The 17,632-nt window shown below is 33.8% G+C and overlaps 2 protein-coding genes across 2 annotated transcripts; one reads left to right on the top strand and one right to left on the bottom strand.

Annotated features, from left to right (window-relative positions):
• Positions 1 to 1,279: 1,279 nt before the first annotated feature.
• Positions 1,280 to 9,250, top strand: LOC116025711 (probable DNA primase large subunit). The gene is made up of 21 exons (XM_031267045.1): positions 1,280 to 1,414; positions 1,735 to 1,856; positions 4,012 to 4,185; positions 4,479 to 4,540; positions 4,622 to 4,725; positions 4,825 to 4,906; positions 4,991 to 5,050; positions 5,190 to 5,247; positions 5,345 to 5,364; positions 5,656 to 5,739; positions 5,824 to 5,888; positions 6,101 to 6,149; positions 6,253 to 6,300; positions 6,394 to 6,483; positions 6,589 to 6,648; positions 7,231 to 7,290; positions 7,651 to 7,725; positions 7,864 to 7,949; positions 8,573 to 8,666; positions 8,758 to 8,865; positions 8,993 to 9,250. The coding sequence occupies exons 1-21, from the start codon at positions 1,410 to 1,412 to the stop codon at positions 9,014 to 9,016; spliced, it is 1,530 nt and encodes a 509-aa protein (XP_031122905.1). The 5' UTR covers positions 1,280 to 1,409; the 3' UTR covers positions 9,017 to 9,250.
• Positions 9,251 to 9,423: 173 nt separating this feature from the next.
• On the bottom strand, positions 9,424 to 16,035 carry LOC116026295 (preprotein translocase subunit SCY2, chloroplastic). Its single transcript, XM_031267776.1, has 14 exons — positions 15,859 to 16,035; positions 14,646 to 14,774; positions 13,907 to 14,428; positions 13,598 to 13,686; positions 13,151 to 13,230; positions 12,945 to 13,034; positions 12,545 to 12,636; positions 12,251 to 12,334; positions 11,504 to 11,645; positions 11,113 to 11,229; positions 10,877 to 11,006; positions 10,553 to 10,676; positions 10,364 to 10,470; positions 9,424 to 9,957 (listed from the first exon to the last, which is right to left on the bottom strand). Exons 2-14 carry the CDS (start codon positions 14,725 to 14,727, stop codon positions 9,868 to 9,870), a joined length of 1,749 nt encoding a protein of 582 aa, XP_031123636.1. The 5' UTR covers positions 14,728 to 14,774; positions 15,859 to 16,035; the 3' UTR covers positions 9,424 to 9,867.
• Between the last annotated feature and the right edge of the window lie 1,597 nt (positions 16,036 to 17,632).

Here is a 17,632-nt window from a genome sequence, read left to right as displayed (position 1 = left end):
TTTAGTCTATTTCATTAATTTTTGTCACATTATAAAGCCATGACTTAATATCATTATGGGAACAACCCAAAAAAAAATGAATCTCTCTTTATCATTCTTCACAAACTTAATATCATTACCATTTTCAATTGCATAGTTTTGCAATGCATCATTAAATTATTACTTTGAGGCAAATGTCATACATAGAGTCAAATATGAGTAATTCATGTTTCTTCTTGGTCTAAAACTAGTCACAAATTACCTTATATCTTACCATCAATGTCCGATTCCACAATAGATGCATCATCAGAAAAGTTTGGTTCAATTAATGGGGTCTACATGTGCCTTAAAATCTATATCATCTCTACTTTCATTATTATCAAACTCCCCGTTAGAACAATTTTCTTCATAGTTCCAAATACTCCCATCACTCTCTCTGCCATTAGCTTCTGCATTTTCATCTTCAAATACAAATAGACTTTCTTAAAATAAATGCAGTGCAAGTTATGAAACTAAACTGTCTAAACTGAACAAAGAGAATACACACACACACCAACAATGGTCCCCACATAAGTGCATAACAACAAATTGAATATTGAATAAAGTAGACAGTGCATCTCATACAAGCCATACAAAATCAATATATAAGTTCTCTATTGAACTGCTATCAATATCTCTCCGGTAGACTACTACACATTTCATACAAACCTCTTCCATATCTATAAAAACTCAAAACTCAAAACTTTATCGTTTAGTCGGTGTTCTTACTGTATGCCGTCACATTCGAAGAGATGTAACTATTTGTGACGCCATGCTAGATGCGCCAATATTATAGTGTTTCTTCCTTGATTTCATCTAGGCGTTTCTGATTGTGAAGATCATTTACCTTGAGTTGAGTTAAGGTTTTTAGAGCTTTGGCAAATATTTAACTTTGATTTTTTTTCTTTCGCTTATTGTGCAGGTCATGGTGATATGACATTTTTGCCCCTTTAAAATCTAACTATACAAGACAATTTATTGATTTCGGTGAGTTTTCGTCGCGATCGGTGATATCGTCAAACACCTCATCCCTAATTCTTCGAATAATACTTTATTATATATATATATATATATATATATATATATATATATATATTATTCTTTTATATGATATAAATTAAAAAGTAAAAAAGTTAGTCCGTATAAAGTAAAAACACTACAAAGGGATTTAGTTTTCAAAAAAAAAAAAAAGGGCTTTGGGTTCATTTTTTCTCATTTTCCCTCCAGTCTTCCACTCTTCCCGCTTCACGCCCACAATCCACAGAGCTTGAGAGCCACAATCGCTTCTCGCTTCAGCCGCCTTACCGCTCTCCTTCGACCTCCACATTTTTGCCGACGCCTTGTGAACCTTGACATCAGGTGTCACTAGACCACAAAGTCTTTGGCTGCCAATGAGGTGGAATTAATTCTTGATATAAAGTTTTAACCTTGTTGAAATTGTCCAGTTAATAGTTGTCAATATGGTACTGAAAGTCTGAAACTACATGTCTTGTTTTTTTAATTTTTTTTTATTAGTTCGAGGGAACATTTAAGAAGCATTTGCTGCCACTAATGTATAGCGCAGTCCAACTGAGCATTTCCCGCCAATTTTCCTCCCTCCCCTTTCCTCTTTCCCGCCAATTTGTTTTTTAATATTATTTATTACGGAGTACAATTTAAATTTCTAATTTCTAATTTCTAATACGGGCATACGGCGTTCGCGACTTGGCATCGCAGTTCGGGGAGAAAAATCTGCACTTCGCACCTTCCCCAGTTTGCCGTCGATCACTCCACCGCCGACTGTACAACAGCAGGCTGCCTCGATTTGCAAATTCTGAGATTTGACTTTGATTATTGCGGTAAGTCCACCACGGATCCACATGAATACATTATTTATTGATTCTATTTTTTAAAAAAATATTTACTCCGTATAATTTTATCTATTTTGTATTTGCCATTTTGGATAGAAATTTCAGATTTTCAAAACTCTGTTTTTTTTTTTTTTTTTTCCCTTAAAGCTTTTTGCCTTTCCCTAGCTTGAAGAATTGACGACCCGACCTGTACTGAGTATCTGGATAATGGATTTGTGCATTTCTTAATTCTCTTTACTATGATTTGTATATTGGTTAGTTTTGATATTTTGATTGAACAATGTTGGTTGAATCCACCGTGGGGAGAACTAAGAAGTATTATCTGCTATAGTGCTATGCTATCATTTTTATATGGTTACTTGAAATGCTTGTTTTTTTTTCTTAATTAAAATTTGTTTACAGCTTAAATGAATTGAGCTATATATGAAATTTATAGTGCGTTTTATGATAGCAAAATGGTAGGTAATTGTTAATTGTTGGTTCCGTTGTGTATTTGTGTTAATTTTTGAGAACCTGAGGTTGAGGAGTGAGAGCTGTCTTAAATGTATGAAGATTAGGGGTGAGCAACTTAGCAGTTAACCATCCAATAATTGATAGTTTTCGGTCAATTTCGGTTATTGATTTTTAAAAAATTTTGCTTATTCAATTATTTGGTTATTATTTGTTCTTGATTTCAGTCAGTGACTTATAACCGATTATATATATGTGTAAGTATAATAGGATGTATATATATGTGTGTATATATATGCACAAGAATGGTAGAAAAATATGATTTTAGCCCAATCCAATAGGCCAATATAATGCTCAATAGTCAATAGCCCTAAACCATTGTTTACTCCTTTGCTCTTCACTTCTCAGCACCTCAATGTCAGTCCTCACTTCTCAAGCCTCAACTCATCACCTGAACTCATTGCCTCTCTAAGCCCTAGTCCACAATCGCAATTCACTGCAATTCTGTTCTCCCTTTCCTTTTCTTCTTCATTCTCTCTGCATTTCTCTTTTCTCCTCTTTTCTGCAAATATCAGTCTTTCCCCTTCTATAATTCTGCTGTGAGTCCTTGGGGCATCACACTCATCACCTGAACTCATCGCCTCTCTAAGCCCTAGTCCACAATCGCAATTCACTGCAATTCTGTTCTCCCTTTCCTTTTCTTCTTCATTCTCTCTGCATTTCTCTTTTCTCTTCTCTTTTCTGCAAATATCAGTCTTTCCCCTTCAATAATTCTGCTGTGAGTCCTTGGGGCATTATACTCATCACCTGAACTCATCGCCTCTCTAAGCCCTAGTCCACATTCGCACAATCCCCTGGTGAACGACAGACCTTAGGCACAGGCAAACCTCACCAGACACCAATCAAATTGTGGCTTCGGTGCTTCGCCTTGTAGACTTGTGGTAGACATTCAAGGTAAATTTTTAAATATTAGAATTCACGGTGATTTCATCCCTGCGAATCTGCTATTTTATTCGGAGTACATATGTATCCCAAAATCTCACCTGTGGATGAATATGCTATTCTATACCTGCTCATAGTATTAATGTATTAGGAATACCAAATACTGGATTACTGAAATAGTGGAATGTGGCATAAATAAGGGTGAACTTTTATGAAATTTTTACTAGTATAACAGTAATACAGTATTCCCATATGAAAGTTTTAATTTTTAGTTAATTATTTAATTATTATTTTATTTAAACTTTTGAGAAATAGCCAAAGGAGTTTTAAAATGAATTTTGGACAGTGTGTTTGTATCATCTATGTTTAACCATTTTGAAAAGTTCTGGACACTGGAGTACTGGACAGTGTGTTTGTATATAGTATATAACTATATAATTACTATAACAATTGATCATCCAATTTATATGGTTGGTTTTTTTGGTTGGTTGTACATTTAATTCGGTCGGTTTTGGTTGGTTATAAAGGTAAAAAAAAATTGGTCGGTTTTTGCTAACCGACTGAAACTGATGGTCTGGTTTTTCGGTCGGTTATATAATTTAATTCAGTCGGTTATAAAGGTAAAAGATTTTGGTCGGTTACGCATAACGGACCGACCATTTGCTCACCCCTTTTATCTCCTTTAATTTTTTAACCCATTGGATTAAAAATCCTGACTCCACCTATGCTAAGACTCCACCTGACTTTGCAGACAACACCAAGGCTTTTACCAGAGAAGAGCAAACACCAATGGAAATAGTCCGATCTGAAAGGAAACCTTCAGTCTCCAATGGCGTCATTTCAACTCTCCCTATCTACCGCTCTGCTCCGCCTCTTGAGGTCAGACTTGAAGACTTTGAGTTGTATGCCATTGATCGACTAAGAGGTTAAGCGATTTCCTTTCTTCTACTGATCTTCATATCTGAAGCAAAAGTTAAAATTTGTTAGTTCATCTTTTCAATTTGTTAATCCTATTTGAACCACCAGATTCAATTTCCAAAATTTCTGCCTTTTGTGTAAGAGTATCTTCTTTTGTTATATGCTTCAAGTTTTGTGCTGGGTTTTTTTGCTGTTCATTTATAATCTTCTACCTTGCTGTTTACTTTTACTCCCACTTGCGTTAATGCATTTTTATGAAAATTGTTGTACTAACTATTTCGAGGTACAATTTCAATGCAGTTTTGAAAGGAATTTCTGATGGATTATCCCGAGGAAGGAAGCCTGACGAAATGGCAGAATTGGTACTTCGCAGTCAAATTTAAAATTAATTTATATGATTTTCTCGTTTCCTTTACAGTACTCAGTTCAATTATAAATGCCAGGTATCGGATCTATGGAAGGCAAATATGAGGCATCCACAGCCATCTGAAGTTGTCAACAAAGATATAATTTCGCATTTTGTTCTACGACTTGTGTATTGCAGGACGTAAGTGTTTTTTTGTCTTCGCATTTGATTTTTATTTTTGTTTTTATTTTTTATAATTTGCCTACTTTGGTGTTTCTCATTTGAGACTTAATATGCTAGGGAGGAATTAAGAAAGTGGTTTCTTTCAATGGAGACCATGTTATTTCGTTACCGCTATCAGAGAGAAACCTCTGATGTCCAGGTATGTTTTAGTTATTAGCTGGTAACTAGCTTCTTTTCCTGAGAGAGATCTGGTGATGTGTCTTTGACTTGATGTTTTAAACAGAGGGCACTAGTGGCAGATCTTGACCTTTCTTACAAGCCTGTGAGCAATGCTGAATATGAGGTAGCTTTTGAAATTAAACTTTTCTACTTGCTTGGTGTTGCTTTGGCGATGATAGTTGGCTTTGTTTTCCTCCTAAAACAATGTTCAATTTTATGCATGAAAAGCTACTATAGTGTGTTTATCTTTGCCATTGTTGCAGAGTGTAAAGGACAAATTGAGTCAAGTTGCACGTTGCATTGGCCAACCTTTATCACGTGGTACATGATTTGAAGAATTTCTAATACACTTTTTGGATAAATATGTATAATTGCTACAAGTTCTTAACTCTTTTCATTTTCAAAAAATTTTATGCAGCTGAAACAATATTTTACAAGGTATGGAAATTATTTCTCCACTACAGGGAAATGGTGCCTCCAAAAAGAATAATATCAAACTGTCTGCTTCTTTAAGGAATTCTACAGCATAATTATTGATACTAATTGAATTATTATGAGGTTGAGGATCTTTATTGGTTTGCCACAGACTTTTACTCAAGAATAGTAGTAGGTGGAGATGCACTGATGTTAACTTCTTTTATGCTGCAATGCCTGTATTAGAATCATTGCTATTTTTTGGCCATGGCAAAGTATTAGTATTATCTCACTACATATATATGATAATTTTAGGTGCCATTTGAAGAGGTTCCAGAGCTAGTGGCAGGTCGAAGGGTATTTATCCAGAAAGGAAATGCTTACATTGCTACACATCAGGTGATTTGTGTTTCAGTGTTTTCTTATAGAAGATCCAATCTAAATCTGTCTACTTAATCACATATATGTGGCTTATCCTTGCAGTTGGTTTCATTAGTTATCAATCAATTTCGTAGCAATCTCTCAAAAGCACTTGCTCTCACCAACAGGTTCTTTACTATAGCAAACTCTTTCAAAAGTGCAGTTCATTTCTTCCAAATGCCTATCTATGATTAAATTAGCAATGTAGTTTGGGCCTTACCACCCAACTTTTTGCTTTTGGCATGCTTCTGTGATTACTTTTCTTGGTATGTTACAAGAAGAATACAACTGTATAACGTTCCATTATTCGCCTTCTCATAAGTTGTACTATTGTTTTCAGAAAATGGACATCAATGATAAGAGAACAGGAAAAGGACCGATTGACTCCTGTGGGTTGAGAGTAGTGGAACATTTGTTATTTCATTCTCTTCTATTGGACTTTCGATTTCTTCTTCCTTATCCATTTTGACTGTTTTTCTTTGGTTTCCTTAGATTGTTGAAGCCCTATCAACAAGTTATCTAGGCCCAGATTATAGCCAGGTATTTTTGAAATATCCACCCAACTCTTGTCTATTTGACTTGGGGTTTGATGTACATATTGGAGTTTATTAAATAATTAAACTTATGATGCAGCCACCAGAGTACACAGAAATATCATTGAAGGATATTGATCAAGTTGCTAAGACTTCATTTCCTTTGTGCATGCGTCATCTCTTTGAGAAGGTGAAAAAGCATTATCAAATAGTGATTATATTTTATCAGTTTTCAGTAATTTAAAATTGTGGCCTTCACTTTAGTTTTGTTTCTCTAATCCACAACTTTCCACAGCTACGAGAGGATCATCATCTGAAGCATGGGGGAAGGATGCAATTGGGCCTGTTTCTTAAGGTTGTATCTTGTAGGGTTTCTGTTTAAATGCAATATTTTATGTCAAAAACTGAAGTTTTGGTCTTTCACTTTTACATGGTGGTTTGTAAAAGTGGAATCTCATTTTAGCCATAGTTGGTACTTGTTTGGCACAACCTCTTAAGGTGATTATCTACTCCAAAAAGTGGAAGCTGTGCTAAACACAAAATATATTTTAAAAAAAATAATAAAAAAGGCTTCTAAGGGTTGGTAAGAAAAAAGAAAAAAAAATCCTTTCTATGAAGTAATAAGTTTGGCCAAACTAACTCTAGAAGATTTCTCAGAGAAATTTCTACTGTCTGAATGAGTTGTGATTAGATTCTTCTGGAGGATTTTCCAATGAGTTTTACTATGCATACTCCCAAATTCTACTCCCTTACTTCTACCCCCTAATGTGGCAAACAAGGATAGGTTATTTTCATCATGTGGGTCTATAGAAAAGTGTCTACATCAAGAACTTGTGAGAGGGAGTAAAAGTTGCGAGTCCGCCAAGTATTTTCCTTTTTCAATTTATGCAGGTGCACGGCTCTTTATATTTCTGATTGTGTTTAACCTTATTCTTAGGGTGTTGGGTTGAAGTTGGATGATGCCCTTGCATTTTGGAAGGCAGAGTTCTCCCGAAAAGTAAGTATTTTGTGTTGAAGATTATCCCTTCCCTTCTTTTACATTATGGAAAGGAGTAGTGTTGCTAAAATTGAGTTCTAATCCCTCTGTAGTTTATTCAGTTGTGCATCACATGTTTTCTTATGTGTCAATCAACACCATTTTTCATCTACATTTTCACTTAAGTCAACAGAACCAGATTTCTGAACTAGAACAAGAGAAGTATCTGTGCTAACATGAATTGTCTTCCTTCTTGTGTGCTGGGTAAATACCTACTGCAGTAGCATGTGTCTTTATGATGGTGTCTATATATTGAGACTCAATAATCCAAGTGGTATCCCATTGTGTTTGTAAGTTAAGTATATCATTTTCTTCTTGTAGGTTGGTGCTGAAAAATTTGACAAGGAATATGCGTATGGCATACGCCACAATTATGGGAAAGAAGGAAAGAGAGTAGTAAGTCATTCTCCAAAAGGTTGATGGTTACATTTAGCATCAGGCCTAAGAAATACATGGAAACTAAAAGAATGAAATTGTGGCAGATATATTGTGTTTTTTAATCTTTTACTAAATAGTGTTAATACCTGACTACAGGATTACACACCTTACTCTTGCCAAAAGATAATATCATTAACGCCTGGTGTTGGAGATCATCACGGATGTCCCTATCGTCATTTCAGGTTATAAGCTTCTCTGAATTTGCATCGATGTAATCTCTTTAAAATTTAGCAAATATTCTTCCTTTTGTGCTTCTTGGGCCACAGGGAGGCTTATTTATAAGATAAGAGGTGGGAGGGGGTGGGGGGGGGTGGTGAATTAGCCTATTAAAGTTTTGAGAAGCTTCTTTGAAAGAGGTTTTTTGTTTTTTTTGTTTTTTTGTTTTGTTTTGTTTTTTGTTTTTTTTTTTTTGTTTTGTTTTTTGTTTTTTGTTTTTTTGTTTGTTTGTTTTGTTTGTTTGTTTTTTTTTTTTTTAAAGAGTCTTAACCGTGAAGCTTCTTGAAAATGAGCTCTATCTGTTACATCAAAAACATTTTGAAACCATGTACACTTCCCATCATATGACAATTTGTATTGATTTTGGGCCTTTGGAATGTTAACTATCACAGAATCTCCATAAATTTTAGTGTTACTAATTCACTTATTTGTATGCAGCATTCCCCTGTATTTTCGTTTCAAAATTTTACTTCGATGTATCATATATATATATATATATATATATATATATATATATTAGTTGTAGAAGATATGGAGGCATAATACATAGATGAACTTACCTTGTCTGTTGCTAATTTTGGATGAATAGTGAAGAGAATTTAAGAGCTGCCCTTGGCAAGATGGGAGTTGGAAACTTTGTAGTAGAGGATGTGATAGGCAAAGTACGAAATAGGCATTACCAGGTGAGTATATAATTTCGTGAGTTGGATTGCGTGAAATTCTTTTGTATTGGGCTAATATTGTGAGCATGATTGTGCATCAATTCAATTCAAGTTGGCATGCACGTTAACCTTTGAAGCTATTCATGGCGCATCATGCGATGCTGGGATTAATCATCCAAACCAATACTACAATGACAGCAAAAAGATCTTGGAATCAAGGGTAATTTTGCTTCTATTCACTAAAATACTTTTGCGTCTGTGTCTCATGAATTACTGTGTATATTCAACACGTTTCAGTCTCTAATTTTGTTGGCAAATGATAGTCGTGTCTTTTTTTTTGGTTGCAGAACTCCAGCAACTCTTTAGCTTGAGGAGGTATGGTGTTTTATCATCACAAGGGTAATTAATATTGGCTGGGAATTCCAGACAACTTAAGTGAAATGTTACTAGTTAACTCACTACAAAATGTTGCATTGCATGCATATATCTCTGTATTTTGAGAAATTTAGTCTACTAAATGTACTAATGTCCAAGACTGAGGATTATTCCAAACTCTTGCAACTATTCACAATATAATATTAATTCAATATATATATATACACCCACACAGTGTGGTCAAGCAAATTTTGTACATAAATGTGAGGTGAATTTGGGTGAATATTCGAGGGGCAATCCCTAGAACAAAAGATGAATTAGAATGCATTGTGGGAGCAACACGACTCATCCTTATAAATGAATGACTAGCCATTAATGTCTATTTAAAGAACAAAAAGCGAAATTAACCAAAAAAGTGATGTTTCCATACTCTTCTCAATTCAAAAGATATCAACATATGTTGAATGTCAATTAAAATGAATCCTACTCTTACAACACATTTGCTCTACTCATCAAAGTACAATATAACATTCTACAAATAATTTGAAGAAACGAAACTAACAATAAAATATGATACATTACTGCAAGTCCCTTGCTAATCCCAGATTTAAGTTACATTTCTTTCTTTTCTTTTTTATGTTTCGCTTTTCCGCCCCTTTTGCTTCTGGCGTATATGATTTTGCAAGTAATTGTTATTCTTAAGCAATCATTTTTGCTTCTGGGGGTCCAGATGGGCTAAGAAGCTGCAGAAATCCAAGGTACTTGTGTAGGTGAAGCAGATCTAGTACTCACAGTTAAGAATACCCTGAATTTGCTCGTTGATCACAACAAAGCCCCCATTGAGATCTTATACTCCATATCGCTTCAGTGCCTTACTTAGACTGGGCATTACATTGTATGCTTGATAAGATCGTCTCAGTTCGATGATTGATCCCACCTAGAAAGGGGGAGGGAATCAAAATATAATTGGGAAAAAGACGTCAGTAATCAATAAGAAGTCTAGTTAGCAAAGCACAAAGGGATGTATGGTTCGCCTAATCCAAAACACGGTTAATTGATCCTGAATTTGTTTTAGTGACGGTCATTTCAAAATATGTACTTAAAAGTGATTATGGAAAAGAAGAAATCCTTGTTTGAGCACACAATTCGAGAATGGCTGCAGTCAAATTAATTCTAAGAAAACAAATCTCCATTAGAGGAAATAAGGGGAAGGCGTAAATATGAGATGGCGTAAACATAAGGGGAAGGCATTTCAAGAAATCTCTAAGAAATGACCAAATAAGGGGAAGGCATTTCAAGAAACATGAGATGGCAGCAAACATGAGGGATGTAAACAAACTTACAATTATTAGAACTGATGTAAATCCCACGGAAAATCCATTATTTAGTTGGCGTAAATAATGATCAAGAATAGTAGATGTAGTAGCCAATATACTTAGCAAGACACCACCTGCAGAGCATTCAGCACATTTAAATCAAAATGGAATATATGGGGGGGGGGGGGTAGTAAAAAAGTTCATCTATATGGATACCCCAGAACCGAGTTGATGCCTGGATCTTTTTCAAGTATTCAATTGTGGCTCTTCCAGGCTTTATATTTGGAATTCTGGCGCTAATCTTATTTAGGTAATCAGCAATTTCCTTTGGCATGTTGGCCTGAAACAAGTTTCAAGTCACATTCTGTTTTTCTAATTGTAGAATATAAGGTGGAATACAGTCTTGATATACCAAACAAAACATGCATCGTAATTGTTGAAATGATTGAATCTAACCGACATTAATGCAAGTATGGAAAGTGTTATGCAGAAAGCAATCTTCTTATAACTTGCAAATCAGAAAATTATTAAGGAACTTACTATGTCAAATATATTGAACAGAAAGACAAAGAATGCATATAATGTGTAGTAAACCCATGGCCCTGCTCCACGAGAAGTTCCAGGATTCAGAACATCGCTGACATGTTCCCAAAACCGTGAACCAAAGATTCTGCGAAAAACAAACTTAAATAAATTTACGCCATAAGCTTTACATAGTCTATTGCGTAATAGATATTATACTAACAATCATCAAAGTCGGTAGCAAAAAAGATAACCTTGCAACAATTGTAGGGAAGGCAAAGAGATACGAGGTAGCAAGAATGGGTTGCATCCCTGCTGGGTTTATATTGAATGGTATATAATGCTCAACCTCAGTATCTGGAGAATTGTCTCTGCACAAGATTCACCGTTAATATCAATGTTATAATAATATTAACAAAATTGACAGTATTCCATGTATCTAGATCTTCTACAGTTCTACTCCTATGCAATCAATAGTTATCTCCAATAAAAATGGAAAACCTAATTTCTAGTTTCTACTTAATTCTATAGAAAAAAATCCTAATGTCCAGCTTCCTGTCCCCAGAATATTGAAACCTTTAACTCACCCAGAGGGTGAGAAGGCAGACAAAATGTCAATCGTAAGGATAGTAAAGATAAGATCACCTAGCAGCCGAAGCAAGTCTGGAGCCATAATAATGCAGCTCAACTTTCCTGCAACCTTCAGTCACAACAACAGCCCATATGGTAACCAATGTAAAAACTCCAATTACTGCAAGTATAAAAGGCAACCAGCTAGCAGCACTTCCTGCAATGGAGGGGGAAGAAAATTCATGAACTTTAGCATTAAAAGGTTAATAGACAAAAACAAGATTGTTAGATGGTTAATCCAAGCAATTCACATTAACACAGAAATCATACATATTTACAGCTCATCCGGTTTCCCCTAATAATAGAAAAGAGAAGTTTCTTTCATGCGTTATGAAGAAATTCTGAAATTCTTACTTGAAAACAAAAGGATGGTGATTACAGCAGCATATAGACAAACTACTTTAATAAAGGAAAGAGCTAATTAAGCTTAATTCTTTTCTCAAAATCAGGAAGCTGAAAGTCAAGAAACAGAATCATAGGAGAAACTGAAAATCTGAAAATCACCACCAATCTATCCTTTATTCCTAAAATAAATTCCCTAACTTCGACTCCCTAGTCCCTACTATTCAACATGTTACTTAGCAGAACAATCTACAATGCCCCTGAAATAAACATTAAAACCCTATTCAATAGCTTAAGAATTGTAGCTTAGGCTAAAGGTTTTCTCCATCATAAATCCAAGTTCAAGTCAAAGACTAGAAGAGCATCACTGTATCAAGGCAATGGTTCAAACATATATAAAGTAAATAAATTGCCAGCCACCTGAGAGTTCATTTAACATCTTGTACAATGTATCTGTGTAGCCGGTAAGAATCCCCACGCATATAATCAAAGTTGATCCTTGACCTGATCCATCAATTAATAGTCAGAGAGCTCAAGGAATACACAACGTAGAAGAAATAATCATAAGTAACCGTGAACTACATTTATTTATATAATGGTTTCCAATTGAATGCAATTTTGGCATGTTGGCACTTGGCACTCTTTATGGAGTAATGCTTCTTTTGCTAGAGCACTAGACTGCTCTACGAAGAGTTCATAAATTTTTAGACTTACCAAACCCGTACTCTGATATTTTGTCAGAAATCCATGTCATAGTCAGTGCACCACACACCAATAGTAAAGTTGTCACCATCACATGCTTTGCCCTGCAATATATCATGGTTACAAAAGGGGGATGAAATAGATATTTTCTTAGAGATTAATAGACAGAAAAGAGATGTGCAAATAAAGATATATAACAATTTTGGCACATGAGCACAAAGCTATAATGGGCATAGGAGTGCTGCATAACACAGTGAACATGATAAGAAAACTACATTTGGATGAAACCTCAACAGAGATAAAACACCAAAATAGCAATATTAAACCAGATACTGCAAGGTCAGATACCTATAAATAATATGTTACATAAAAAGTAAGATGGAATTGCTTTAAACTTCTTCAATAATAATACCTCTGACTCGCTGCATATATGGAATATGGAAGAGAATAGAAGGCAAGAATCAAAGCCTCAAAAATTGAAAAACCAAGTGCAATCCACCATCTGAAACATAATCAAAATTAGTAAGCTTGTTATCCGTTCAGAGTAATTAAAATAAAGTTATCCACAGATAGTGAACAAAAACTGGTCTCACTGCTGAAATGGATAACTAGACACACATATAGCTCTTGATCTTCTCCTGAGCACCTATGCCTTCTTTTCGCAGTTTGACCAAGGAAGGAAGAATATGACAAAGTATCTAAGCAAAAGAAAAATTGCAGTTCTCAGATTATTATAAAGTAGGTATTTGGAATTTACAGAACGCATCCAAAAGGGCTTTACAAAGGAAAACCCAACCATTTTGCTTATTCAGCAATGAACTAATCAAATAAGCTTATGTTCTTATGTCCATACATGAGAATAGGGAGTATCTTCCACCACTCAACTGAAGACATTATTTAGCACTGAATCAAACAAGTTATTTACACCCAAATAATAACTATATCACAAATTACAAGCTTGCTAAGAGAAGGGTTAGAAAAACATTAAACCATTAAAAATGAAAAGAAATGAACATTCAGGTAACCATTTAGAACCCTATTTCTAAAGTGAGGTCAACTCCTAACCTGCATGAGAATAGATGCTCCAATTTGAGGGCTTATTCCGAGGCTGAAAAGAGAAAGCTTAAGTTCTTGTGAGTTATCACCAAATTCATCTGCAAAGGACTCTAAAATTGTCAATTTCTAGATGGAAATGGAACATATTAACTTTCAGTGTAAGAGAATGATATATGGTAAAAGAGAATTCATTCAATTAATTCAGGAAAAAAAAGAAGAAGTTATAATTGCTTAGCTTGGCTAATCAAATGATTTTGTAAGTGATAATAACGGTACCCCATGTAAAGCATCAGCATGAGAGAAACAGCAATGACTTACCAATAGATCCTGAGGCAAAGCCAAGATAGTCATGGGGAATCAATCTCCTGTCAAATCCAGGAAGAGGAATAAAGTACCCCACACGACTAATTAAGATCAAGACAGCAGTCACAAAAAGCCTCCTGCGTATCTCACTCTTGAAAAAAGATTCAGCAGCATCATCAATGACTGAACCCACCCTTACAAAGTTCAAAAATAAATTTCTAAATGCCTTGGGTCTCTGCTGATGCAAGGATTTATACTCGTTGAAATCATGAGAGGTATCAGCAGTTTTCTCTTCATTAAGCATTGGCATAGAGAGTTCAAAGTTTAGAGACTCAGCAGAAGCCGCCTTGACATTCACATGGTCATTCACATATTGGTCACAGGAAAGAACGGTTAACCCTTTCTTCCTATAAGATAAAAAGGGCACCTTTGACGTTGAAAAATGCCATCTACTGCATTCTGAGGTTGCTTTAAGGGAAACACGTGGCTTAGTCGATGATGAACGACAGAAATCAAGATTATGCAAAGGTTGCTTGCCTGGTTATAAACAAAATGTAAAACGAATGAGAAAACTCAGAAAAGAAAAAATAAAGTCATGCTGAAGAATGCTAGACTGAAACAATATGCTAAACGTCAAACAGTATATATGTTTTACAATTTTCAATTAGTCAACAGGAAGTACAAGCTATTTCACAAATTTGTATGTAGAAGTAACTGTGAACCATTCCAATGCAGTGAAAAGCATTAAACATGCCTTGAGCTTTTAAGTGTGCCATAGTAAAGAGGTGTGGATGAGAGCTGAGAACTACACCAGCCTCCATAGTGGAACGTATCATTCTCTGTGGCTCAATCTTTCTCAACTTCTACAGACACGGTCAACTCGCTGCATGTAACAAAAGAAACATAAAAACGAACTTAGTGATTAAATATACTAAATCTAAATATAATGAACTGAAAGTTAGTGATTAAAAAAGCAAAAGGCAAGTGGTTATCACAGTCAAAACTTAATTGAATGTTTAAATTGAATGAGTAGGCAAGTAGCTTCTAAAGTTCAAATCAAATCTCCAGATTTCAATTTCAATTAAATAGCAATGTAGTAAAGGCTCAAATTGGTCATGTACTACAACATGGCAATATGTCAATACTTGCAAAGACAAGCCACTGAATTCAAAATACTTTGCATAAAACACATTATATTAAGATTTATTTCACACAAATGAACAAAAATTAAAAGATATTACACAAAACAGTTTATACTTTATACCCAGTGGCGGAGCCATGATTTTTATTCAGTAGGGTCTCAAAAAGTAAAGGAGATCTTCATTCATTTTACACATAGCCCTCACTCCTCAACCTCAAGTTTTCAACAATAACACAAACAGACAACTAAGTGAACCAACAATTACCTACCATTTCGGTACCATAAAACACTGTAAATTTCATACAACCCAATTAATTAAGCTGTAAAAGAATTAATAATTAAAAAAAAGAAATTCTAAAAAAAAAAAAAAAAGCATTTCAAGTACATTAAAATTTTAAAGACTGGCAGACTGCAGACAGCTAGCTTGAATTGAATGAATTCATAAAGAGAATTGAGAAATGCACAAAACTACCATATAAAAATGATGGCATAGCACTATAGCATATAATACTTCTTCTCAGTTCTCTCCATGGTGGCTTCAATCAAATTATCAAAACTAACCAATATGCAATTTATAGTCAAAGAGAATACAGAAATGCAAAAATCCATAATCCAGGTACTTAGTACAGTTCTTCAATTCTTCAAGCTAGCAAAAAGGCAAAAAGCTAACAAAAAAGAGTTTTAAAAATCTGAAATTTTTACCCACCAAAGTGGGAAATACAAAATAGATAATATTCCGTATTATATATCATTATAAATAAAAAAAAAAAAAAAAAAAACATAGAATCATCAATAATGTACTCATGTAGAACAGTGGTGGATTTACCGCAATAATCAAAGCCAAAACGAAAAATTCTGAGATTGCAGCAGCCAGCAGAATTGCATTCCTTTGCCGCCTGCCGCTGTCATTCGTCGACGGAAGACGGTCGTCTACAGTCGGCGCCTCGGCAGTCTAGTGAAGTCCGATGAGAAGTAGCGAAAGTCCAAATTAGGTTTTGTTTTGAATTTTATTTATTTATAAGTTTATCCCCATACAACATTTGATTCAGATTTTTAGGGGTTTATCTTTTGATTTAAAATTGAGGTATATATTATAAATCTATTTGATTGAAAAGTTTTTTTTTTTTTAATTTTATAATGATTATTTTTACTTAAATACTGTTTACTTATTTTTATGTATTTTAATAAATTTAAAATTTTAAATAAATAAATAAGACAATGATAAAATATAGAAGTAAATGATTTAAAATTAATTAATTAAGAACTTGAACAATAATAAACTAATGGGTTGTTTGGTTCACGGAATAGGTAGTGAATGACATAGCATTCCCAGTAATAACCTATTTCGCTGTTTGGTTCGCATTTGTTCCTGCCCTATAGCTATTACCACAAGGGTAATAGCTATTACCACCAGGGCCCCCTGGTATTAACCTATTCCTGACCTCTTAGGAATAGTTATTTTATTATATTCATCATTCTTCTTTTACGAATTTTTATTTTAATTATATAATAACTATTGCGGCTGCGACACCACGCCACAGCATATATATATATATATATATATATATACATACTATATTATTTATATAAAAAAAATTTGTAACTAAGAGCAATTAAGGCTCCTTAAATGATGGAGCTTTTGGCTTTTTAAGGCATCATAATCATGTTGTTAATTTAAAATTAGAAGCAATGATTATCTTATATAAAGAAGCTCAAATGAGTTTTCCTTCTTGAGTTACCAATGTGGGATCAAAAACTCTCATTTGTGTGTTTTTTTTAAATAATTATTTTATATATAATTTTGTTTTTGTATTATTATTATTATTATTATTCCTTTTTTCTTATTATTGTTATTAATATTATTATAAGTTTTATTTTATTATTACATAATAATAATATTAATATTAATAATAACATTATTATTATTATTATTATTATTATTATTATTATTATTATTATTATTATTATTATTATTATTATTACTACTACTACATAAGGGTATTTATGTCTTGTAAAACATATTTCACTTGTATTCCTTAAACCAACCAAACACTAATATAATTCCTAAAGTCTATTCTTTTCGCGAACCAAACAACAGAATACAATTTCTATTCTATTCCTTGCCTATTCCATTCCTTATGGAATAGCATTCCTATTACCTCAAAATTCATTCCGTGAACCAAACGTGTTATAAAGGTAATGGATTAAAATGACAAAATGAGCAATAAGACGAGGGATGTGAAAATATCTATAAAAATGGAGGTATTTCATATTCCCTTGCAATAGTTAAAAATCTTATGTGAATGTTATATTACATTTCCGAGAGAAATTGCATAACTTGAAGTCTTGAACCAAACATGAGAATTTTTATATTTCCAAGCAAATATAATGTTAGTTATCTTATATAACTTGAACAAATGGGCAGCGGAATACATTATTTATTTGTTGTACTGACTACATTTAATTAAAATTTTCAAATTCAAAATTTGTGTCTACCAAATTCACTTTGCACTCTACCTTTTAGATGTCACTTAGTTTGCTTATAAATACCCACAAATTAGGTTCAATCTTTGTGATTTTTTTTTTTTTTGTATAGTTCT

This window comes from Ipomoea triloba, chromosome 7 (genome assembly GCF_003576645.1).
Source record: "Ipomoea triloba cultivar NCNSP0323 chromosome 7, ASM357664v1".
Classification (NCBI taxonomy): Eukaryota; Viridiplantae; Streptophyta; class Magnoliopsida; order Solanales; family Convolvulaceae; genus Ipomoea; species Ipomoea triloba.
This window is presented reverse-complemented; position numbering and strand designations above follow the sequence as displayed.

Excerpts from the sequence above, each read along its gene's own strand:
- LOC116025711 (XM_031267045.1), top strand. Across the intron at positions 4,541-4,621 it reads CTGACGAAATGGCAGAATTG|GTATCGGATCTATGGAAGGC; the intron begins GTACTTCGCAGT and ends TATAAATGCCAG. Across the intron at positions 5,365-5,655 it reads CTGAAACAATATTTTACAAG|GTGCCATTTGAAGAGGTTCC; the intron begins GTATGGAAATTA and ends TGATAATTTTAG.
- LOC116026295 (XM_031267776.1), bottom strand. The coding sequence starts at position 14,727 with ATGATACGTTCCACTATGGAGGCTGGTGTAGTTCTCAGCTCTCATCCA. Across the intron at positions 11,007-11,112 it reads TTCCCTACAATTGTTGCAAG|AATCTTTGGTTCACGGTTTT; the intron begins GTTATCTTTTTT and ends TGTTTTTCGCAG. Across the intron at positions 10,677-10,876 it reads TGTTCAATATATTTGACATA|GCCAACATGCCAAAGGAAAT; the intron begins GTAAGTTCCTTA and ends AACTTGTTTCAG.